The sequence below is a fragment of the Pararge aegeria genome, chromosome 27 (assembly GCF_905163445.1).
Source record: "Pararge aegeria chromosome 27, ilParAegt1.1, whole genome shotgun sequence".
NCBI classification, from domain to species: Eukaryota; Metazoa; Arthropoda; class Insecta; order Lepidoptera; family Nymphalidae; genus Pararge; species Pararge aegeria.
This window is the reverse complement of record NC_053206.1, coordinates 408,031-434,382: the sequence shown is the minus strand read 5'-3', so window position 1 is coordinate 434,382 and position 26,352 is coordinate 408,031. Positions and strand designations below refer to the sequence as shown.

Genomic DNA, 26,352 nt, shown 5'->3' with positions numbered 1-26,352 from the left:
GAAAATAAGGAAATGTGTATAATACAATACTATTTACATTTAATGTATTTAAAGAATCAATAAGTTTAATCAGCTCAGGTTTGTTAACATTCCCTCTATTTCCCATTATGATAATTAAATTAGTTTTACAGTCAAACATATTCCTATTTCTACAAATTGCAGCTACAATAGCTTTTAAATTTGAGTTGGGTAAACAGTAGTTCAAAACTGTGTGTCCATTCAACTGAGAGTTAAGATATAAGCCCATGTTACATCCAATTTCATCGCTGTACATAATTGTTTTTATTGAACTGCTACTATGAGCATTTGCTTCAATAAAGGAATTATTATTAATATTTATGTTTTGTGATATTGAGTTACTTAACCTGACACACACCTTTCTCACATTAGACGGTGATGACACTGATGACACAAACTGGGGATGACTGCCTATACTATCAAAACTATGGGTAGATAGTGAAGTTAATTTACCACTGGGTTGTTCTGTCTTATGCCATTCATCTGAAGTCTGTGTGTACTCAGATATCATTTGCCTTTGATACATATCAAACTTTACTGCCAGTGTACGTAAAGAAGTCTGTAATCTGGCTATTTGTGCTTCTAGGATTTGTGTGTCAGATTCATAACTTAATCTATTACTTTCTAACTGTGAACTATACATTTTAATTTCATTCAATAATTCTAAACGTTCTTTCTTTGGTTTCAGAGATTTAACAGAATTTTTATGTACTTTTAACAGTTTCTGTGTTTTTTTAATATATCGGTTAACTTTGATATACTTTTTTAGTTTCCTACTGCTGCAGGGATTGACTACTGTAAACTGTGTACTTTATCTATGATAAGTCCGATATTATATACAATCTACAAACCATGGTTTGTATACTCATTGATAGTGTTTTGAAAATGAAATAATGGCCATTACTAGACTATCAAAGAAAAGTATAGGATCTATGGCGGGTGACGCGAGTTTGACAAGTTTGATTGGCGGGAAAGAAAAGTTAGGACGGATTCGAATTAATTAATTGAGAAAAACAGAATAAGTAAAGTATGGTGATAGAACGTTATGCCATAAATTTCTCTATAGACTACAGACCCATAACACTGATCTAATGCAGGTTGGTGGGCTTTAATTATATCTATTATATAGGCTTTAATAATACTTTAATAGTATGTCATAAGTGAAGAAGAATAATATTAATGAGAATAAATACTTACTGCTAAGAAACTAGGTATTTAGCTTCAATAATACTATAAATTCATGAAAGATCTAAGTGCCATTTTGAACATTGTTGGCATTGAAGTTAATACCTGGTCTACCACCAATCACTCTATTTCTTTTAGAACGTGTTTTGTCAAATACGTGGTTATGATACCATCATATTAAATCAATGCGTGGTAGTGTGCAATGTTTTTTTATTGCACATTAAAAAAAAATTAGCATTCTGCACTCCTTCTGTATATAAACTATATAGTGAGGGAAATTTCGTACTTAGTGTACAAAGAATTTCCTACTTCGTTAGGTTAGGTTTCGTACTACAAAGTTTTTGTATTACGTATTAATATATAGATTAATATATCTTCTATCTTCTATATATATAAAAAAGAAAGTGTGTGCTCCGAAACGGCTGGACAGATTTCAATGAAACTTTCAGGGAATATCCGGATTGACCTGGCGAGTAATCCTGTAAAGTTTGGTGACTATCGGACCACTCCTATTTTTGAACTGTCAAACTGTCAAATACAGCTTTTATTTACTATAATGATATTCTATTGTTGGGTGTACATGGGTGTAGATAATGATCTTCACCCGCTCGAGAAGAGATATAGATAGATACGGAGAGAAATAAATGATTTAATATATTATGAGACTACAAATTTAATGATGTAAGTTTAATGTTTAAATAAAATAAAGCAAAATCTAGCCCGACGAAGCGGGCTGGGTACGCGAATAGATAATAAAAACAGCTTTGCAATGCGACAATTATATTTTATTGATAAGATATATGTATATACACCAAATAATTACATGTTGCGACACCAATTATTAATTAATAATTTACAAACATTAATGTTTGTAAATTATCAATTAATACCTACACTTAAAAATTTTATAAACTTTTATCTATTTTATTTCTTTTATTCATTAATTAATGACATATTTACCAATAAATAATTTGTATAAAATATTCCCAAAATCAATTAAGCATGGCCAGAATTAATGTAAATATTTCCAAAAACTAACGATTAATAAAGATGTTTACAGAATCATCTACGCGTTGTTCTTATTGTAAAATGAAAGATATTAAAAAAATAGGTATCGCTATAGCAGAAACGGCGTGATACGAACCTGCAGGTATCAGTAAAACCAGTAGCCTTAGTACAGATTTGTTCGCTCACAATCGAGGTGTCATTTTCGAGTATGGTAATACTTGGACATCGGACCTTATTCTTAGTGCTTAATGCACTAAGAATAAGGTCCGATCTGTCTGAGCTCAAATCTGTCTACTTATTTTCAGAAGCACAAGATTGGCGACACTAAAACGAGTGGTCCATTTTACTTTGAGGATATTGTTTGATATGCGAAAATTCTTCGATTGTGAGCGAGAATATCTTGTACTAAGAGTACATGGCCTAGGGGAGAAGTAAGGCTCAACGCATAAACAATATTATTGCCAATAATCTAAATATTGTCAATGATATTGCCCGGATTATATTATTGTTCAGTAGTTACATAAAGCATGTAGCCATAACGCCGCCAAATTGTGAACGCTGTTTGTATAATTTTCTGTTTTACAAGTTTTATGTGATGTACAATAAAAATATATTCATTCACTCGTCACTCTGTTACGCGCTAATTGTAACGTTTTTCTGTAACGCGCCATCTTGTGACGTTTTTCTGTTACGCGCCATCATGTAACGTTTTCTGTTACGCGCCATATTTTCAAGTTTTTCTGTTACGCGCCATCTTGTAACGTTTTTCTGTTACGCGCCATTTGTATCGTTTTTCTGTTACGCGCCATCTTGTAACGACATTCTGTTACGCGCCATCTTGTAACGTTATTCTGTTACGCGCCATCTTGTGACGTTTTTCTGTTACGCGACATCATGTAACGTTTTCTGTTACCCGCCATATTTTCACATTTTTCTGTTACGCGCCATCATGTAACGTTCTTCTGTTACGCGCCATCTTGTAACGTCATTCTGTTACGCGCCATCTTGTAACGTCATTCTGTTACGCGCCATCTTGTGACGTTTTTCTGTTACGCGACATCATGTAACGTTTTCTGTTACCCGCTATATTTTCACATTTTTCTGTTACGCGCCATCATGTAACGTTCTTCTGTTTCGCGCCATCTTGTAACGTCATTCTGTTACGCGCCATCTTGTAACGTTATTCTGTTACGCGCCATCTTGTGACGTTTTTCTGTTACGCGACATCATGTAACGTTTTCTGTTACCCGCCATATTTTCACATTTTTCTGTTACGCGCCATCATGTAACGTTCTTCTGTTACGCGCCATCTTGTAACGTCATTCTGTTACGCGCTAACTTGTAACGTTTTTCTGTTACGCGCCATCTTGTAACGTTATTCTGTTACGCGCCATCTTGTAACGTCATTCTGTCACGTGCCATCTTGTAACGTCATTCTGTCACGTGCCATCTTGTAACGTCATTCTGTTACGCGTTAACTTGTAACGTTTTTCTGTTACGCGCCATCTTCATTTCTAAGTCATATTTTTCCGTTACGCGCCATGTTTATTGACGAGGCGTAAGCCTATTCTACATTATTATTAGAAATTAAGCTTTTTAGTTACTTCTAGTAGAACTTGTGACAGAGCTTACTTACTCTATTGATCAGGTTGATTGGTATCATATTGCAGAGCGAGTTCCTAGTAAGCCTAGCGAAGTTACGCTTTGTGTACATGAACAAGATCAGGGGTTGCTTATGTGAAACTGCCTCGTATGAAAATCCAAAGTTCTTTTATGCGCGAATTTCGCCAGACATACGTCGCAGGTGTAGGGTTTCTCTCCCGTATGTATCCTCATGTGGACTCTAAAACAAGGTTTGCTAGCAAATTTGGACGGGCACAGGTCGCAAGCGAACGGCTTTTCACCAGTGTGAGTTCTCATGTGGATCACATAGCTTCTCTTGCGGATGAATGTTTTGGCACACAGGTCGCACGAGAAAAGGTCTTCGCCGGTGTGCAGTTTCATGTGTATTTTCAATTCGCACTTTCTCACGAATGTAGCCTGGCATTCGCCGCAGATGTTCGGCTTCACGCTCAAGTGCGACTTCAGGTGATCGGTTAAATGGTATTTGGTTTTAAACTTCGCATGGCACTGCACACAGGTGAACGGTTTCTCGCCCGTGTGTGACTTCATGTGGTAGGTCAAATGGTTTTTGCATTTAAACGTCTCCTCGCACTGAGAACAGCTGTACGGCTTTTCGCCAGTGTGAGTCCTCGTGTGGCATGTTAAATCGTATTTCCGCGCAAATCTCGCCGGACACTGAACGCATATATACGGCTTCTCTCCGGTATGAACTCTCATGTGGACAGTTAGATGAAATTTGAATTTATATTTCGCCTGGCACTGGCCACACGCGTATGGTTTTTCCTCGGTATGACTCCTCATATGACATACTAATGTCTTTTTCGCTGAGAATTTTGCTTGACATAAGTCGCACACGTACGGTTTCTCTCCCGTATGAATTCTTATGTGTTCATTTAAATGGTGTTTCATTTTGAACCCCGCGTGGCACTGAGCACATATGTAAGGTTTCTCGCAACTGTGCGTCCTCATGTGTATCATTAAGTTACTTTTGTGCCTGCATTTGTACTCGCAAATATTGCAATAGTTAGTTTTCTCATCGGCGTCAACGTGTTGAGTCTTCAGGCCTTTCTTCGACAAAGAAGCGCCTGAAAGGTAAATATTGTTCTTATGTAAAATAAAATTGCAAAAACAGAAACCCGAAGCATAGAAGTTTATTTTTTATAAAAATCTAAAAATTGGCTAGATAAAAGCTGAAATAAATAAAACGTGCGAGCCGTCACGAGGCGCCTGGCAGATGTGAAACGTCGAAATTGTTTTCAGTAAGTTATTGCAGCTATTGTATAATAAAAAAATTGGTTGCCTGTAAAGTCGGTATACGGGCGAAAGTTTTACGTGACAACGACTTTGAGTGGTAAAATAATTTTAATGTGAATATTCATTCGTATAGTAGGAAGAAGGATGAAATAATAGTAACAATTTAAAACATTTATTTATACAAAGAATTATATTTAAAACATTAATTTATACAAAGAATCTCGCACTGAATTTCATATTAACAAAATTTTATTTTTACCTTTACACATACATACGTATTTATATACAAATATACATACAATAACTTGCAATACATTTGCGTACAATGAAACAGCGTTTACTACAAAGGGACGCGTGCCTTTCACTTTTTATGTCTGTCTCTCTCGCTCTTAGGCGGGCTAACCATGCCCGAGTGGAAGGGACGCGTGCCTCTCACTCGCTCTCATTGTGAGCGCATAACGTGAGCGGAGCGTAACGCAGTTTCTTGAAGTGTCACCCGGCAAACCAATTTATAAGACGTTGTCACGTCAAAAGATAAAGCATCACGAATTTGTTCCACAAATAAAAAAAAAATACAAAATGGATAACCACTCCTTTTTGTAAGTCCTGACTGTTTTATTACAAAATTAATATTAATTTTTATTGTTACACACGAAATACAAAAATTCAATCATATACCGTGGTCGTCGGTACGGCCTGTGTCGCCACGCCAAAAATCAGGTTTACCCTCCGCCTATAGATGTTTCACATCAAAAGAAAGTATAAAAAAATTTAAAACCCCTATTTAATAAGAAAAATCTCATAAGGAACAAAAAGGTATAGTCGGTGGCCACCGAAGTGGTGTTATTTATACAGTTGGCTTTCCAAAATTGCCAATTGTGACCATGTCGTCAAACGTCAGTCACCGCCTCTTTGTGAAATATCACATCCTCTTTGTGAAATATCACATCTTCGTTGTTTAATCTGGGTCTAATACTTTATACAACTCCTTAGTTTTTAGCTTTTATGCAGCTGAGTTTTATATTTCTTCAAGAAATCCGCAACTGAGTTTCAATCATGTCTTCATGTCCTATTGAAATTCATGATGCATCCTAGACTATGGCGTGCTTTATAAGTTGATGCTTTCCTCTCGCTTGAAATATTAAATTACATACTTTTGTAATCAAGACATTTCTATGAAATATATACATATTGTTTTGTCTGTTATATCATATCCACCATGTTGGATTTATCGTGACATTACGTAGACACGATAAATCTAATATGAGACGCTGGATGTAGTCAACGGTTAACTTAAATTCGGAGTCGTTTTTGTATTCACATATACAAAAATTAAATCCTAGGTATCAACTAAATACATTGAATACACATATACTCACAATAGTTTACGGAATGTCAGTCTATATATATTGTTAATTTAGAGTACACAAAATATAATATTATATCTAACATGTAATTTAAACTACTACATTTAAATCGTGAATTAAGTTATTTTAAAACAAATAACAATTATTCTATCGCGTTAAAATTGTGTAAATATATTGAGTTTCAGAGTTGATAATATGTTTTTCTTTTTACATGGCCGATAAAATATTCTAAAAGTTTATTACAACTTTTTATAATATGAATACATCTTTGTATAATATCTAATCACTCTCGCACATATTAATTTTATTTTGTCATATTAGTTATGAATGAATACTTTAATGGAGTTTCAAAAGACAACAATTCTACTACAGACTACAATTCTCTAGTTAGTTATTTTAAAGTACCCCTTATAGTTAGGCCTACGCATGTAGATTTATTTTTTGGTGCCACGGTTGTAGAAAAGCCTTGAGTAAGCGAAACAACTTTTTCTAACAGTAACAATATAGTGAGACGAACATTTTCACATCAAAATTGGCACTTATAGGAAAATTATTATGGAAATATAGTATGATAAATTCTTCTCACTTTTTCTTATGTAAATTTCGCTTGGTATCCCCAAGCATTTTGTTGTTAATGTTATCGTTTACGTTTAACTAAGTTTTGGCAACATCAATGGTTTATGTGATAAAAAAATATGACATCACCCTTATGTGTAAAGGTATTGTTAGTTTCACTTTGAAAGCTCATAAATAAATAAAACTTGAGAGTAAAATTCGTTTGAAGCGAAAACATCGAGAGTGGTGATGATCGAGGGTCAGCAAGATGGCTGAAGAGTACGGACAGGTTAATAAAGATGAGCTACTCAAACAAAATAATACTCGTAACCTATTCAATTCTGAATGATCTGAAAAAAGTCTAAAATGGCGGATTCAAGATGGTCGCTGTAAAAATGGCATAGGTATCTATCTCAGAACGGAAGACGGAAGAGTCTGTTTTTGGTTAGAAATGACACAGAGTTATAGAGTGCAGCGGGCAGTTAGTGATTGACAGTGGTCTACAATTTTTCTACAACTTTATACCATTTACTACCAATATCCAAAACTTTCAATATGTATCAATTTATATAATGTTCTACCAACTTCTAAGAGTATCACTATCTACCATTTTCTAAAACTATTACCTACGTTCTATCATTGTCTCTAATATATACAACTCTCTACCATTTTCTTCCACATCAAACAGATTCCACTATTGTCTACCACTATCTATTGACTACTACTATATACTAATTTCTAGCATTCTCCACAATTCTCTACCACTATCCACCACTTTCTACAATTGTCTACCACTTTCTACAATTGCCTATCATTATCTGCTACATTCTACAATTGCCTACCACTATCTACTACTTTCTACAATAGTCATGTCCAAGTCCGATTTAGCAAGCGTACCCACGCTTCTATGAATAAGTAATTGAAGCCATATTGTATCCGCCTTTTATTCTTACTCTTAAATTGAAATACTGAAAAACTCACTTAAAATACTAATTTCCTAAGTATTACCTATCATCAGTCATCCATCAAAGTGAACCTCTCTGAATTGCTTTTTAGTATTGCGTTAAAAGAATGATAAAACGAACTCATGTTATTTTGTACGTTTGTTACAATCTCATAAACTACCTCTGTATTACTGTACTGTGGGATTTGTGATGATATAACAGGAAAATAACAACCATGTATCTTGTCTCGTTTTAAAACAGTTTAGTAATAAAACTTTGGTTTTTTAATCGGTCTTATAATTAATATAAACGGTTTTTTGAAATTATGGACCTTAAATAGAGTTTTGAAATTATTTATTTATTTATTCCCATCTTACATTTTTGTCATTACAGGAAAAAGTTATCCTAATACGACAATGCAGCATGTTATGTAAATTTTAATAATATATATAACTATAATGTATATGATAAAATCCAAATCGCTATATTTATAGATTTATCAAGGTGACTAGTAAATTGGGTGTAAACTTAAAATTAATTTAGCCCTAATAATATAATAAATTAAAGTTATTTACAATGTAAGTTTCCATGTGGATCACAGAATTTGTTTCATCTACAAATGACGCAAATCAATGCAGAATTATCTCATCCTTATTCACTGCTGGACATAGGGCTTTCGAAGGAAGTTCCAAATACCGCGGTCTTCGGTCGCTTGGGGAAAGCGTCTCCCCGCGAATCGCTTGATGTCATCCGTCCACCTCGTCCGGGGACCACAACCATGCGTTTACCGGTGCGGGGTCGTCATTCCAACTTTTTTGGGATCCCAACGTCCATCAGCTCACCGAGCTATATGCCGCACCAAATACCACTATAGCTTCGCGACTCTTCGAGCTAGTAGTCAGTGACTCTGGTTCTTCCACGGATCTCCTCATTGCTGATTTAATCAAGTAGAGATACACCAAGTATAGCTCTCTCCATCGCCCGCTCTGGACTCTGAGCCTTCTTATTAGCCTTCATTGTTCCAAGACTGGACTGAGGTATTTTGGTCGACAAGATGTCACGGACGCTGTCCATCAGTTGGATTCGGCGGATTTAACTCTTTCTCTAAATTGGAACTATCTAATTAGATCGTGTGGCCAAGCTATTCGTTGACAATTTCGAGTGCAGTGCTCTCAAAGAGGAACATGAGCGTTGGACATAATCTTTGTCTTGCTCATGTTCGTGCAAAGGACCAATTGTTGAGAGACTACTGAGGTCATTGAGCATCGTATTAAGGTCTCGCAGAGTATCTGCCATTATTACAACATCGTCGGCAAACCGAAGTTGAGTGATGTACGCGCCGTTGATGTTGATGCCAAGTCCGTTCCAATCCAGACGCTTAAAGACGTCCTCCAACGCAACCAGTTTCTCAAACTCCTCGCTGCTATTGGATTGGTCTCGTAGTCTGGTCCTGTATATGAACTGACATTAAGGTGATTTTGTACTAACACTTTAACACTTCGATATACCGGAAGTCTAATCGGCATCTCTGCAGTGATCTTAGCACAGCCCATTTATTTAAATTATGAAACATCAATAGGATTCTTTTTCCATTATATATTTATCAGCGTGATCTAAGTTTTTTACAAATGTAAGTTCTCATGTGGATAACGAAATTTGATCTACAAATTTCGCAAAACATTTAAACAAATAATAAACAATTATATTACCAACTTCAACAACTAACCCCAAAGTAAGCGTAGCTTGTAGCCTTGTGTTATGGGTACTAAGATAACCGACGAATTGCATACATAAATACCTATAATAAAATGATAAACGAAAATCTATCACAGGAACTTTGTTTTAATGTTTATCTTTTTTTTCACGACCCAAAATTGGTTTAACTTTATTTTTGCCTCTGTGGAACTTGTCCAGATGAGCGGTCAAACACTTTTTGGATTTATTACGAGTACCGCAATGCCTACAGGTAAAAGGTTTAAAGCCTGAATGGGAGTTTATATGGGTGATCAAATATTGCTTAGCTGAAAATTTTTTCCGGCACATGTCACACGTGAACGGTTTTTCCCCCGTGTGAGTCCTCATGTGGAATACTAAACTTTTTTTGTGTTTAAACTTAGCGTCGCACCGATCGCAGGCGAACGGTTTCTCCCCCGTGTGCGAGCGCATATGGCCGTCGTAATTCTGCTTCACAGCGAATTGAGCTCTACATATATTGCATTTAAAAGGTTTCTCCCCCGTGTGACTTCTCATGTGTACGGTATAACGAGTTTTGCATGCAAATTTCCTATCGCATCGCTCGCAGGGGAATGCTTTCTCGCCCGTGTGCAGTTTTGTGTGCGCTGTCAAGTCGTATTTCCTTATAAACCTAGCATTACAGCGGCCGCATCTGAAGGGTTTCTCGCCCGTGTGTCTTCGAATGTGACTGGTTAGGTCGTGCTTTCGCGTAAATTTGGCGCCGCAATAGTCGCAAATGAAAGGCTTTTCGCCCGTGTGTCGCCTCAAATGCATGGCGAGTACGCTCTGGTGTTTACATTTGTATTCGCAGAAATCGCAAGCGAGGGCCGTGACGGTACGAGTGCCGCGTTTTGAGCGACGACGTTTCTTGGGCGCGGGCGAGTCTGAAAAGAAATAAACATCACAAAAAAAGGCCTAGCTGCGCCCCGGTTGCTTGGCTAGGACTTATTTTTATATTTTTCATTTTTAGACTTCTTTTTTGTCTAAGATTGTAGCGGGCTAACCTGTTATCTACGATCTTAAATCAAAGTAAAATTGCAAATAATACAAAATATGAAAAACAATATTAGAATTTAAAATTTAAATAAAACTACAACTACAAGATTTCAAAAACTAAAAAAATAAAATTATTCTAATAAACTTTATTTTCGATTCGCACTGCGATATTGTTTCAACCAATACCGGAAGAAGCTTAGTAGAGCGAAGTAATGGTACCCAAAAGGAAGCGATTCCTAAAAGTTATATTACCGTACACGAACGTAAGCTTCTAGAAAAGTCCTATTACATAATAAAAGACTGTATAATCGATAAAAAAAGATTGGGTGTGAATGATTGCTCTAACCAGCTTGCTCTTCTTATAATTTTAATGACAATGTGAGATGGTGATAACAAAAAAGAATACCCGGCTAAGTTTGTTGTCAGTTTCTTATGACCAGGACGCGTTGGCACCCTCGTAGCTTCCGTTTTTTTTTAATTATTTATTTTTATTACACAAACTACTAATTTGAATTTGAATTTGCATATTTTAACAAAATACAATATTTAGCACACTAATAAATCCAGTGTAGGTAATTCTGTACTGCGAGCCATCGCGTCGCTCAGTAGATACGAGCGACCGGTTTGGCGCTGCCCCGAATGCATACGTTATACAGGTGTTCCAATATTACTATGTTTAAAGGTTTTAAGTTAGATTTATTTCGTGGTAACATTTGTTTAAGTTTACGAATATGGTTATCGCCATCATCTCACAACCGTGTACACATTTCTCACGTAATCATCATTACCATCTACGGGCTTATTTGAATAAAGATATTTTTAACATTTGATTGACGCTAAATCGCTTAACGGCACGTATTTGTCGTTAGGGGGACATCGTTGCCACTAGCAGTAATTTGTGAATTTTAGTTACTCTTAAATTAAGTATTCCCAAATTGCCCCTACCGCAATTCTTATCCAAAAATATTATTTTTGCGGTCTCCACATTACCTAACTAGATGGCGCTACGAAAGTTCTGCATCGCGCTAACGAAGTTTTCACAAATCAGGACCAAATATGGTAGTTCATTCAAGGGAAATTGTATATTATTATATAAGTAATTACCTAATGAAATCTTTGAGATGTCTCTCAATAAGTTCAAAGTTTATACTACGTGTGAAAACGAAACCGAAATAATATTTCATTAGAGGAAAATTACGTACTGTCTCTGAGAATTATCTGTGAAACCGAAAACCTAATAGTTTTTACTGAAGAAATCAGATTACGTGACTCCTGTTACTATTAGGTACGCGTCGCGTAGAGTAGGTACTATGCGCGTGTCGGTCTTTTATCTTCAATTGCATTGTCATAAGTAAACACTTTGAATGTTTTGAATTCGTTTGTGTGGAAAAATAAATATGATTCTTTTGATTTGATTGATTCCACAGGCTTAGAGGGTTATTCCTTATAAAATATACTTTTACATCCTTCAACATTATTTCGTCATTCAGTTACATGTTGTATAAAACGAAAGCTTATAAATTTTTTTTCCTATCATCATATTAAGGATTACTTGAACGATAAAAAAGCTTGGGTATGAATTTCTCTAAATTCATAGCTAAATATGAATTAACTTTAAGATGATGATAACGAAAAAAATAACGCGGCTTAGTTTGCTGTGGGCTCTTCTCTCAGAGCGGGGCGCGTTTGGAACCTTTAGGCTTTAGCTCAAAGCTAAGAAGGCTTAAATTTGCCTCACCATATTGTAAACAAAATAACTTCGGAGTACCCCAAGGCACCCTACTCGGTTCTTTATTATTAATTATGTACATTAATGACTTACCAGACGTTATTACTGACAAATGTTTTCTAAATGCAGATGACATTTCACTTATATTGAGATCTTCTAATAGTATACTTATAATGAAATTGACATAAATAATAAAATAGATAACTATAATAATTCCATAAAGACTAAACTAATTCTTAATAATCAGAACTAAACAACTGAAGAGACAGGCGAAGTTACTTTCCTAGGGTTGAGTTTAGACAAACACTGTAATTGGAAATCAGACGTCGAAGAAAAACTTCAGCAATAAACACTGTTCTTAGTACATACTACGGATATGTTTATTGCATTCTGAAGTATGGGAAATTCCACGGGTAAAAATAAGAGGATTAATTGCTCAAAAATGGTGTGAACGGCCCCATTCGATTCGTGTAGACTAATATTTAAAAGTTTGGGAATCCTCAAACTACCTAGCATATATATTTTAGAGTTTTGTTAAATCTAACCCAGACTCTAGAAAGGTTAATAATCAGATAATCAATGAACAATGAACATAATCAATGAAACAATGTGTTAAAACAAATGTAATAAAGCGAAGTTACTAAATATTTGATGAATTTCTTAATGACAATCTACCTAGATTGATAGCAGCCAGCTGCGCTCTCATCTCCCGCAAGATAGAAAAATGATTGCAAATCTTGATGTTGAAAAAGTGCGACTACTGAGTTTCTTGTCGGCTCTTCTCAGTGGAATCTGCCTTCCGAACCGGTGGTAGAGTCACTACAAACAGACTGACTTGACATTTCAAAAGTGCTTATAAATTAGGACTACTTGAAATAAAAGAATTTTGAATTTTGATTAAAATTCAATAAGTGCCCTGGGACAGCCATGTTTTTGAAAACTGTAGTGCCATGTGTGTAAATATGTAAAGAACTCTTTTCTCGAGTTCGTATATCAAACCTTTTCTTAAAGTCACCAGTGTTTTTTTGACATTTAAAAAGATATTTAAGAGTTTTTTTCAAGAAGAGATTATTTGATTTAAAGATCTGAAGCAAAGGCTTTTAATGTTGTGTATTGAGAAGTAGATTGTTTATATAATTGACCAAATTTTGTATGTTGGGATTGCCTGACTGGATTTTTTGCGATTTTTAATATTGTTAAGAACATTTTTCACATATTCATACAAATAAATACATTTCATTTAAACATATTGTATGAAGGCTCCGTAGGTGATTAACAGGCGTACATGAATTTTGGATTTGAAGTTATGTACAACTCTCAGATGTCCACGAGGCCGAAGTCTATTGTGATTATTGAGTAGGTATATAACCATAGCTCCCGGACACATATCAAATTTAGATGTTTTTTGTTTGAGGTAGTTTTAAGTTAAAGAAATTGTACTACCAACAGAGTATGGCAAAAAAGGACTTTATTATGACCTTTAATAACAGCCCCAGAACTTACCAGGTAAGGTAGAGTCTGAGCTCGAAGTTGTCTCACCTAAACGCTCCATCTGAAAAAAAAAAATTATTTCAAATTCTTAAAAAAATAATAATACATTAATAAATATACTACGACAATACACACATCGCCATCTAGCCCCAATATAAGCGTAGCTTTTGATATGGGTACTAAGATGACTGTTGAATATTTTTATAAATATGTATACATAAATACTTATAATATACAGGTAAACACCCAGACACTGAAAAACATTCATGTTCATCACAGAAACCATTTGTGGGAATCGAACCCATGGGCTTAGACTCAGAAAGCATTGTCACTGCCCACTGCGCCATTAGGCTGCCACACTCACCGAAGTGTATCTTCCCTTCTTTGAATTGGTAAGAAATCTGCTGTAAACCAAAAAATTAGAAATATAATAATACAACTCACTTTCACATGTGTTTTCACTATTTTCATCGACCCCTCAGTACCTCTGGATGATGAGTCTTCATTTTCGGACTTCACTTCTGTGCCAAGACGGGTGATTTTGACGGTTGTTTCTGTTTTAATTGGTCTTAACGGGTCTGTGGCTTGTTCCCCCAATTCTGGAGTATCAGATAGTATGGCGTTGGAAAAGTTATCTTTGGGAAAGGTGAGGTCTATGCTGTCATCTTCCTGTTCCGTAGTGACGTCTAAGCCATCCAAACGCTCCATTTTACATACAACTACATATTCAGTATTGGAAGACTTCTGGCCTTCCATCTTTAAGTTTTCCATCCTTAATTACAAATGTGACCAGTTTAACCCGCTTATTCAGTTGAGCTATAAAAAAGGAAAAATATTATTATATTCTTAAACAATCAGTGAATACTGGCTTTGAATGTGAGGAAATCTTCACATCTGTGAATCCTCTATAATTTTATCAAAGACGAGTAAAGTCCACCATCAATCACACTTGACCAGTGTGTGCCCTTCTCATGCTGGTAGTAAATCTGTGGTGTGTGGTGGGCTGGCAATCTGTTTTTTTTAATTTCACTACAAGGAATCCACTTACTGCAATCGCAGGTTAGTTAAGAGATGGGTGTGGCAGATTTTATTTTTCTTCTTCTTTCCCTAGGCTTGTCTCCGTACTTGGTCGGCCGGAACCTTCCGTTGTACGTAGTGCCACTGGTACGGCTCCCCGCTGGGTCACTCGAGAAGCTTAGCAGGGTATGGCAGATATCATTGAATTAAGAATATACAGAATCCTCACTCAGCCATTATTGTATGCAGTGCATTGTGTCCAAAAACAGTGAACGCACACACGTCTCACTTTACATGCTGCTATATCACAAGCTTTTTCCTAGCAAAGGTATTGCCTCAAAAGGGTTCTAAAGATACATAACTAACACAATGTTGAATTTTTACCCCAACTTGGGGCCGATATTTAAGTCGTTATTATTAAATATTCTTTATGCACAAAAAGAGACGGCACAGTAGTAACCATGGTATTTTCACTTTTTCTAGTTACTTAATTAATTAATTAAATATGAAATTCTCCGATATTTGCTGTGCTGTTTTTATTTTCATTTTTTTTACTTTATGGAGGGTAGAGGTAAGGAGAGTCATCTTATATGGGAGAAAAGTTGAAAAAGTGTCCAGTTGTTGCGCTAAATAACAGTTCAAAAATCCTCCACAATGGCGCTGGTGGATGCCCAGGGTATGGTATGAATGTAGCAATCGTAGATGAATTGAAGTATGCCGAGTTAAAAAATTTAATGTCATTATCGACTAAAGTAGTTAATTATTGAGAATTTCAACAACTTACGTTGTACAAAATATTGTGGTAAATATAACCTTACAGATTTATTATAACCAAACGTGCGTTTAGAGTGATTTTATTTCGTAAACAGTAAATAGTACGGTATTTATATTTGGCGCTTCTTTTAAGAGTTACCCTGATGCAAATGTGGCGCCATCCTAATTTAATACATTTTGACGACACTTTTTCATATACACAGATGACTCTCCTTACCTCTACCCTCCATATTTTACTTGACATTTTAATTAACTCAGAGTATAAAAAACCACAGAATACATACACGAGAATGATTTATTTATTTATTTATATTCTTATTCTAACACTATCATTACAGAATACTTAAACCTAATGCGATAGTGTAGCTTTTTTTTGTTTTTTACATAATCTTAACATTATAATATTTAATTACCTATTCGGGTAACAAATAACCCACATTGCGATCCTCGTGAATTCACTCAGAGCGCAACAAAAAAATAAAAAAAAATTACAGCACTATTTTTACATTTAACATATTTTTTTTATCTCTTTCTTATCTATTTTACATAGCCTTGCTCCTATTGCATTCGCATATTTCGCAGTTTTTGTTAGCGGTTTTTCATTCAATATTCGTTTATTCACTTGAAAGACCTAGAACCCAAAGTCGTAAACCAAGTTTTTTTTTTTCAAATCATCTGTTTTTGTGTGTTCGCTATGTAGAGCCAACGGTTTGTTTGATTATTGTTTTGTTCTGCTCTTGAAAAATCTATATAAACTGCTATTGAATTGGAAAAATATTAGCGATAAAAAGCACTTCAGGCGACGCATCCGCATATTAACGACTAGCGAGGAAGCGCTGTAACGGGATTTCTTTTCACCGGTGAGTATTTGAATTATATATAGCCTATATTTTATTTAAAGTAATGAATATTCTTTATATTAATTAAACTTTAGTATTGCTTAGTGTCAACAAATTCGGAATAGTTGCTGTGTATTGCAAATGCACTAATTTTCTAGGTATCAACTGTATTTTATAGCGTACCTACATGTTAGTTTGTTGCACAGTTGAAACACGCCAATTTGCTGTGATTTGTGCCTGAAATTTTGATTCGTTTACATACAACCCAATTAAAAACGCAAAGAAACACGAGTGATCCACCGTGATCTGACATAGCTTTTCTTTTCTCAATAGGGGCACTATAATAGTTAAAATCACACGGGATTTGTAAAAACCGTTGCGGCCGAAAAACACGGGCAACAGCTGGCAATCATACAATTAATAATTATCTCTCGTGAACTCTCGTAAGAGATTGCCAGACTTGGTTTGCACCAACATAGAATTATAACTGCAGCACAAAAATGGCCCTTATTGATAACATTGCCTTGGTAGGAGAGGCTTATTAAGTGGGCCCCACATGTATTTATTTAACTAGTCACAGTGCTAACAGATTACCAGCCCGCCAATCACGGCTGGGTAAGCGTGGTGGACTACAGCTTTAACTCTTCTCATTGTGGAAGGAGACCCGTGCTTTGTAATGGGCCGGTAACGAGTTTATATGATGAATCTCAGCTGTTGCCATGCTGCATACATATTATAACCAAACATGTATTTTGCTATTGACGGCCGATTGGCGCAATGGGCAGTGACCCTGCTTGAGTCCAAGGCTATGGGTTCGCTTCCCACGAGTGGACAATATTTGTTTGATGAACATGAATGTTTTTCAGTGTCTGGGTGTTTATCTATATATTATAAGTATTTATGTATATTATTCATAAAAAATATTCATCAGTTATCTTAGTACCCATAACACAAGCTACGCTTACTTTGGGACTAGATGGCGATGTGTGTATATTTACTTATTTATTTATTTATTTATTTATTCTATTCATGGCACATATAGACTGATTGCATCCTTAATTTGGGCTTGATATAAGTAAGTTGTTTTTATCAATTAGGCCTGGTTGGAGTAAATAAATATTGAATTTTTTTGAATATATCACTCGGAGAGGATCAATGTGACCCATATGTGGGTGACACGTCATCCAGTTTAAATTTTTGTGAAACTTCGTGACATCTTCTCTACCAAAATCAAAACAGTGTGTAGGCCTCATAAGAAGACTCAGAGCCACTCAGTGGGCAATGGAGAGAGCTATGATAGGAGTATCTCTATGTGATCTGATCAGAAATTAGGAGATCCTTAGAAAAACTAGAGTTACCGACATAGCTCAGTGAGTCGCAAAGCTGAAGTGGCAATGGGCAGGGCACTTAACTGAGAGAACCGATGGACGTTGCGGTCTTAAAAGTGCTGGAATGGAGCAGCGTAGGTCCCCAACGCGGTGCACAGATGACATCAGGCGAGTCGCTAGGACCTGCTGGAGGCAAGTGGCCCAGGACCATGTATTGTGGAACTCCCTACAAAAGACCTATGTCCAGCAGTGGACGTCGATCGGTGGAAACAATGATGATGATTAAATTAAAACAAAATTCATTAATTTCGTCATGTATGTTGAAGTACATGATTACTACCACTGATTTTGAAGGTAGGTTCTAGATATTAATCTGGCAAGAAATTCAGCATTTGCTCTCTTTCAACATATGTATAATTTTAGAGAAAATGTGACTGCAGTAATTTGAACAAAGCAAAAATAAACTTGCAGTGAAAAGAAACAGTTTAACTTACAAGAAATTAAAAACTAAGTGGTATTATCTAGTTAGATACAAAACTAGCAACTTAAAATAATAACAGCTTTCAGCAGTAAAATAAAATAAAAGGTGGCGTGTTTATAAAAAATTTAAACAATTTACTAGCTTATTTTTAATGATTTCAAAGATTTCTTTGAAATCATTAAAAATAAGATTGATAATTTAATGGAGATTAATTCCATACTTTTAAAAAATTGATTTACTGCAATAGAATTGGAAAAAAACACCAAAATAGGTCAAAAAAATTTCCTGTCCGTCATGTGTGAAACCCGAAAACACTCTAACTTGTGAAAAAATCCATTATTTGAGTTAAATTTAAAAAAAAAAAAATTCTAATCGACGATTGTAGGTCACTGAATGCGAATGATTAATTAATTCAGTGTAGTTTAATTGCAATTAATAAAAAACGAAAACTGCAAGACTGTATATCTATATATATCCATGTAAAATTAACATGGATGGTGATATATTTATATCTATAGATATTATGTACATTTTATTCCACCAGGAGCTTGTGTATCACTTTCCTAGTACAGCTGTTTAATATAATGTAAAATTTTTTTTTTTTTTTTTTCTTTTTTTTTTGCCCGTTTTTCTTTCGTTATTTATTGACAAATAATTGGATAGCTATTTTATTAATGAGTCGTGCACTTTTGGATGTTCCAAATTTTTTTAATTATTGATATCTAAGATCAATCTAAGATTCTTTTAGTTTAAATTTGATGACTATTAATGGTACTATTCAATTTCTGTTCTAGTTTTCAAGATGGGTAAAACAAATGCGGAACACTGTAAAAACTATTACAATCGAAAAAAAGCTGCCAAAGAAGCTGAAAAAATTCGACAAGGCTTTTCCGTAGAAAAACCAATAAAAAAAACAGGAGCAGAACGTACTCGTGCTTATAGGCTGCGAAAAATAATGCTTTCACAAGCAAACGAATCATCCGTGACTGACATTTCATCTATCCCGTCAACTTCAAATTCGCGAATAAGGACTTTTGAACCATCATTTCAGTTAGCTACCACCAGTGCTAGTACAAATCGACCAGATGTCTCAACGGTGTCCAGTACTGGTATTGCTGATCATGATGGTGATAATATTCATGATTCATTTTTATCTTCTTCAACACACGACAATCGCAACTCTATAATTGCACAAGCTGAGGTGCATATGGCTAATTCTCCTGTGCTGTATAATCACAGTACAGCAGAAAACTTTTTATTCAAAAAAAGCTCTGGCAGTGTACACTTTCAATTGTCAAAGTCTGCGAGCTCATTACGGTGATTTCATTTTGACGGCCGATTGGCGCAGTTTGCAGCGACCCTGCTTTCTGAGTCCAAGGCCGTGGGTTCGATTCCAGAACTGGAAAATGTTTGTGTGATGAGCATGAATGTTTTTCAGTGTCTGGGTGTTTATATTTATATTATAAGTATTTATTTATTATATTCATAAAAATATTCAAAATTCAAAATTCATATATTTCAAGTAGGCCTAATACAAGCACTTTTGAAACGTCAAGTCTGTCCGTGTGCAGCGACTCCACCACCGGTTCGAAAGGCAGATTCTACCGAGAAGAAGCCGGCAAGAAACTCAGCAGTTGCTCTTTTCCAACATCAAAATTTTACATTTTAACATTCATTTTACTATCTTGTGAGAGATGAAAGCGGAGGCGGATGCTTCCAAGCAACCTTGTCATTAAGAAACTCATCAATTGTATAATAACCTCGCTGTAATAAATGTGTTTTAACACATTCTTTAAACTTATGCATTGCTGGTCCAAAATTACCTTAGGAATCATATTATAAAAGCGTAAAACATCAGCTATCTTAGTACCCATAACACAAGCTACGCTTACTTTGGGGCTAGATGGCGACGTGTGTAGTATATTTATTTATATTTATATTTATTGATTCAACTGTACAAAAATCTCGAATTTGAATGTTGAGTAAGACTTGGTGGTCCGATAATAAGACAACTAGATATTGCGTTATAATAAACCTTTCAATGTATTAAATACCTTTTTTCTATTGGCGAAAGATGATATTTTTGAAAAGATTTTTATCTTTTAGTAGTTTTAAGTATAACTTCTAACGCGTGTACATAAGTACACACACGGTTTTTTTTTATATTTATGTTTGAGGATAATTATTTATTTTATTTATTTTGTTTATTATTTTTAGTGATGATTGGGAGATTGCACACTTTATATACCTTGGATTGAACAAACAAAATTGGGCAATTACCTTAAGTTTAATATTCTTTTTATGGGCTATGAGAAAAATTACTTGGTATAAGTTTCTTCGTTAAATTATCTGATGAAAAATTATGTCCTTATCCACAGTAAACTTGTTTCAGATAACAATATCACAAGGCTCATGATGAGCAGTTCAAAGAATCAACCGAAGCGAAACTTTGTATCGGCATTGGAGGAGGAGAGAAGAGAGGACTCATTCTTGAAGAAAAAAGGACGTCCCAGTAAGAAACAGACAAGATGCCAAGAAACTGGAATAAAATCTGATGATACCTGTGTGGTCAAAATAGAAAAATGCTCCGACTCTATGTCAGTTGACAGCAGCAGACAGCCGCCAGTTCACTGTCCTGCCGCTGCAGAACTGGATGAAGCAGAGGTTACGCTGAAGACTGAAAGCATTACGTTTGGATGTTCACTATGCTATAGTGACTTTACTGATGAACACGAGTACAACCAACATATGTGCATGCAGCTTGTGGTGAGTATTCTGCTATTATGTTATGCTGACATCGGCATGGCTATGGGCAAGAGACAGAAGTTGTATCCCCTGAGGGATAAAATTAATGTGTCCACAGTGGCATGCAGCTTAGGCACTAAACGGGCGGATGATATGATATGGAAAAAATGGATGGTATGAAATGGAGAGTTGATAAAGCCGTGGGAGAAGATTAATTTATATCCTTGCACGGAAAAAAAAATCCTGCCAACACTAGCTGTGCCCCATGTCTGTTTTAACAATTTTGTGCCATTGCTCGACTTTTTTACACTGGTCATCAGAATAAAAATAGGAATACTCAGTTTATAAAACTGTCTACGGATGGGCTTATTTTACTAGGAAAATTGTCCTCGCAGGAGGTGTCCTGTTATGAATTGGATTCTGTTAATGATTTTTTTTTCTGTATATTTCCATCTGCCATCGGCTTTGTTTATTTTTGTTTGTTGATAATTTTTGATTAACAGCAAAATTCAAATGGTGGCGTTCCAAAAAAAATCTAAACCAAATTATTTTGAATCTGTGCCTAAACTTGGTGACCCTTGTATTGCTGTGTGTTTAAAAATGTTATTTTTTCGAGGTAAGTACAGTGTTTTGTGCAATAACTAGTTAATTATGCATTTATACAAAACGTTAAACGATTTGTTTTATTAGTTGCATTTTAAATTCTTATTACGGGCAATGTAATTTATGCCTACGCTTTTAATGTGATTTCCTTACAAATTGATTGCAAAAATCATTGTTATATTTAAAAACTAATGTGTTCCGAAAATAAAGTCTGAGGTAGTGGCGTTTACGAAATTCAAATTCCATTCACGCGAATCTAAGCTTTATCGGTGTATTCATTATAGAATGCAAATATGAATGTAATAATTAACAAAACCCACTTAAAAAAATCCATGTACTCCGTTAATACTGTCAAGAGAAGTTAAGTTTTATACGTGGGATCCAAATAATCTGACAGTTTCAGTAATTTCGCCGCGAGATTTTTCGTAGCGTTCTACATAATAGTGATGTGTGTCGATGTTTCAGATATCGACATAATTTCATCATCGTGATATCGTAGTATCGATTCGTCGTAGTATACTCGTTTTTAAAAAAAATAGTGTTTAGCTTAGTTTACGAAATAATTACTAGCTGCTACGCGCGGTCTTTGTCCGGGTTTTGCTACGTTGCTCTCCGTACTTTCAACTAACTAACTATGATATAATGGCTTGAGAGCGTGAATGAAAGGTAAATAAGCGAACACACTTTCGTATTTACCGTTTTTTTTTTTAACTTGAATAGACTAGGGCTTGACCACGATCTTACCTGATGGAAAGCGTAGATGTGGCCTAAGATAAGACGCGCTTGCCTAAGAGATGCCAATTCATTAAACAAAAAAAAATTAGTTACTTTATATATTTCTTCCGTAATGTACTTGAAACGGCGGAATCGATTTTGGTGCAATTGTAACGTGTAAATTGATTCTCTTACTTAGTTTTGTTTTAATATCATTTTAGAAGGGTGAAGGCACTGTTCCACCAGATTTTAAAGCGATGCTCTATGGGCAGTGGCGTGCATAGAGGGTATGCACAGGGTATGCAGATGAAACAAAATGTAGTAAATCTCCATTAAGAATAATGAAAAACTTAAGAATAGGCATTGTAAGAGTTATAAAAGCCTACCCTTAATTATTTATTACTCTTACTGGAGATTTCCTTCATTATATATCATCTGCATACCCTGTGCATACCCTCTATGCACGCCACTGTCTATGGGTATGGTAGCGGGGATGAGGGCGTGGTGGAAGAGGGCGGTGTTTCTTTTGAGGAGGATAGCGAGAATGAAGAGGTACTAATTGTTGGATTTTTTTTTTAAATGTATTTCTTTTTTTTTTAGTTATGAAGAAATTAACAGCTTATTTTGTGTCTATAGATTGATCCGCTCGTCCATGACTCCCCGTCACCATCGTATGCTCCCATTCGTCATTTGACACCGAAACCGTAAGTTATGAGACTTTTCATCTCCTCTAATCTAAAAGTCAAGAATATATCTAACTAGCGGTGCATTTATTTCACATACAGATCCCTATTACAAGATTGGAGTGGGTCGCGCTCAAAACTCAACGAGGCGGATCCGTAAGTTTTGCTTTTAACTTGTCGACAAGTGAGGATTGCACATTCTTATACCGGTGCATTTTTCCAGACTTCGTCGTTGTATTTCAAATCGAGTGAATGTTTTTTTTTGGGTATTGTTTTCGTTTCATAGTACGGTGAAATAAGGATAAAAAAACAGGAAATACGATTTTTTAATAATAAATCCGTTATTTGGTAAAAAGAAATTCGTATTGTTTAATAACAAAATACCAAATTACATCTTGGACATGTCTCTCGCAATGACTAAGGTTATTTAAAACGCGAAAAATTCGCGAGAAAAACTTGTCATGAATTGTTCTACAAACTTGATATTTGAAAGTTAGATTATATTAGGACGTCAGCTATGGGGTTGTAAATTTGTATGAAAGTCTTATTTATTTATTTATTTATTTAAGAGCACTAACAACATGCATATTACACGTTTTTTAAACATAGGACACACACGAACACATGGACTGATATGCACGTCAATGACAAGTGCACATAGCATTGACAAAGCGTCATATAAACTTAATTTGCAAAAAATAAAAAAAATTTAACACAAAATTTAACTCACCGATAGATGTTCGGTGAGTTTTTTTCTAAAAGCTGTGGGTGAGTCGTGGAAGATATCGATGCTAGGTATCTTTTTAGATAAATCGTTGTATTTCGCACAAATACGTATAATAGGCGCTTGTTTTCCGAGATGGGATTTAGTAAATGGTATATGAAAAAAATTTGTGGATTTGCAACTTCTGGTGTACCGGCGCGGGACAGTCAGAGATATATGATTGAGAAGGTTGTTACATTTAATTTTGTTTTGTAATATTTTATGTAAAAAACACAGATCAAGAATATCCCGCCTGTTACGAAGAGATGTCATTTTAAATACTGCCAATCGCTGATTATATGGCTGTCTGTGTGAAAGGCCACTGACATAAAAAGCCAGGTGCCGAGTAAAAGCGCGCTGTATACTTTCAAGGCGCTGCGAGTGCACGCAGTAAGCAGGATTCCAGATAGTACTCGCGTATTCGAGGCTGCTTCTCACTAAGGCATTATATAATATAATTTTAGTCTTAATGGAAAACCCCCTCGTATTACGTTTTAAGAACCCCAGAATCTTCGCGGCTTTAGTAACAACATTATTCACATGTGATCTGAAATTTAGCTTGTTGTCAATAGTGACTCCTAAGTCTTGGATCTCCGGTACATCTTGCAGTACAACATTACCAATTTATTCTTATGTTTTTGAAGTTAGATATTATGGAAATCCCCCTTTAAGGGTGGTATTATTAGGGAGTGAAAGTGTTTTGCAGATTTTTAGTTCGACAAACCTGAAATTTAAATAATTGGGTTTCATTTCAATGCATATGACATCAGTTCAGAAAATATTTTATACAAATCTAAACCTAAGGGTTTAAAAAAAGGGGTTATAAGATTGTATGAAAGTCCTGTATTTATCAGGTTAGATTCACCGAAATTCGAATTTAGGTTAATACCAATTAATACAAATTATTATACCAACGGTTTTTTGGATAACTTTTAAGGGTGGTAAAATAAGGAATGAAAGTTTCTGCTGATTTTTTTTATTACGAAGTCTACAAATCTAAAATTAAGGAACCGGCCCAGTTGAAGAAGGAAAAAAGAGGTATGACTAAAGATGATAAAATAAGGACACTGCAGCATACGGGATAAGCATTCTTTGAGACTTCCATCTAACGTACCGTATAGCCGTCTACTGTATTAACTATTGAACTGATCTTAAGGAAATTTTTCGGTAGCTTTCTTTCTGGAGAAGGGCATAGGTAGGTTTGTAATTTTTGAAATGAGCCCAAGAGAGTAATTAAAGGATAAATTTAAAGAAGTTAAAATAATCACGGTGCATAGACAGTATATATTTGAAAAAAATAACTTATGCCCATAAAAATATAACATAATTTAAAAAGAAAATAGACTAACAACATAAATATAAGAAGCAAAAATAAACTTGTTGTGCAGTTTACTAGGCTACATAAAATTGTTAATTCATTCAAGGGCAACTGTCTATTATTTTATAACAAAATACCTAATGATCTTTGATCTCAATAAGTTCAAAGTTTATATAAATCGTAAGCTTACAGAAAAATCCGATTATAATGTTAAGGATTACTTAAACGATGAAAAAGCTTGGGTGTTATTGCTGTAACTTCATAGATTAATATTAATTTATTTCCTTCGTAGCTTTAGGTTTAAGTTGGCGAACGAAGTTATCACCATCCCCTTACAATTATATAAACATATATGGATGAACGCTTCGTAAGTGCCTGTGATAGAAATACATGAATAAAGAAAATTTGAATTTGTTAACACGGGAGATCACTTCAAGCTCCCGGGAAATCAGGAATATTACACAGAGGAAGACGCGGGCATCCGCTTAAATCACACTGATGTGCACACTGCTAATATTTTTTTTATATGCAGAGTTTATTGATAATATTTTTTAACACATATAAATCAGATGTAATATAGTATACAGATTAATAGATCGTATGTATTTATTTCTGACTATGACCTGATAATAACATAATATAATTCATTGAACGGAGTGCTGTTAATAGGCGTAGAGTAAAGAACTTTTGAACATTTGACATCTAATCCGTTCACATGGTTCAGCACGTAAATGCAAACAGCATTTGTAGCACCATTCCACGCGACTCATAGTAATTAATTTAGTTATAAGTTTTATTGTACATTATTTATAAAGAAAACGGCTAAAGTATTCTTAAATATCTTTGAAATGTGATAAACTATTTTTGTGTGTTATGTGTTTCCATAAACGTGCGGAAAAATGTTCTTTTCCGCACTAGTTTTGCTTTACTCGTGTATGTAGCATCACATTCATAAAGGTTTTTAATGAGAAAAAACTTATTTTTAAATTATATAAGATCAATTATTTTTATTAAATAGCTGAATGTAAAGAAATTGTTGCTCTACCATGTCCTTTAAAAAAGAGACCGCGAAATTATATTTCTGCATTTTTTTTTGTGTGTAAATTCGAAAAAAATAGTTGTAATAGAGATTTTTTTCGATAATTTCGTTTATTATTAATTTTTTCGCAATATTGTATTAGAA

At 34.9% G+C, this 26,352-nt stretch overlaps 2 protein-coding genes across 4 annotated transcripts in view; one reads left to right on the top strand and one right to left on the bottom strand.

The window, feature by feature from the left end:
- Window positions 1-3,290: 3,290 nt before the first annotated feature.
- LOC120635683 (gastrula zinc finger protein XlCGF8.2DB-like) lies at window positions 3,291-15,459 on the bottom strand. 3 transcript variants are annotated; one of them, XM_039906781.1, is made up of 5 exons: window positions 14,953-15,459; window positions 14,349-14,720; window positions 13,917-13,965; window positions 3,948-4,919; window positions 3,291-3,911 (listed from the first exon to the last, which is right to left on the bottom strand). In XM_039906781.1, exons 2-5 carry the CDS (start codon window positions 14,673-14,675, stop codon window positions 3,871-3,873), a joined length of 1,389 nt encoding a protein of 462 aa, XP_039762715.1. In that variant the 5' UTR covers window positions 14,676-14,720; window positions 14,953-15,459; the 3' UTR covers window positions 3,291-3,870. The 3 variants fall into 3 exon arrangements, with proteins under 3 accessions (XP_039762715.1, XP_039762716.1, XP_039762717.1); XM_039906782.1 differs by having other exon boundaries at window positions 3,291-4,919; XM_039906783.1 differs by lacking the exons at window positions 3,291-3,911; window positions 3,948-4,919 and adding an exon at window positions 8,755-10,572.
- Window positions 15,460-16,390: 931 nt separating this feature from the next.
- Window positions 16,391-26,352, top strand: part of LOC120635517 — a 49,364-nt gene continuing 39,402 nt past the window's right edge. Inside the window, exons 1-2 of the mRNA XM_039906537.1 lie at window positions 16,391-16,555; window positions 20,736-21,109. Coding sequence (XP_039762471.1) covers window positions 20,756-21,109 — 354 coding nt within the window. The 5' untranslated portion in view covers window positions 16,391-16,555; window positions 20,736-20,755. The remainder of the gene's footprint in view (window positions 16,556-20,735; window positions 21,110-26,352) is intronic.

What these genes read in the sequence shown, in the direction of transcription:
- LOC120635683 (XM_039906781.1), bottom strand. Translation starts at nt 14,675, where the DNA reads ATGGAAAACTTAAAGATGGAAGGCCAGAAGTCTTCCAATACTGAATAT. An exon ending in CTCAGACTCTACCTTACCTG is followed by an intron (nt 4,920 to 13,916) that starts GTAAGTTCTGGG and finishes TTTACCTTTCAG; the next exon opens with GCGCTTCTTTGTCGAAGAAA. An exon ending in TCATACGAGGCAGTTTCACA is followed by an intron (nt 3,912 to 3,947) that starts TAAGCAACCCCT and finishes GTACACAAAGCG; the next exon opens with TAACTTCGCTAGGCTTACTA.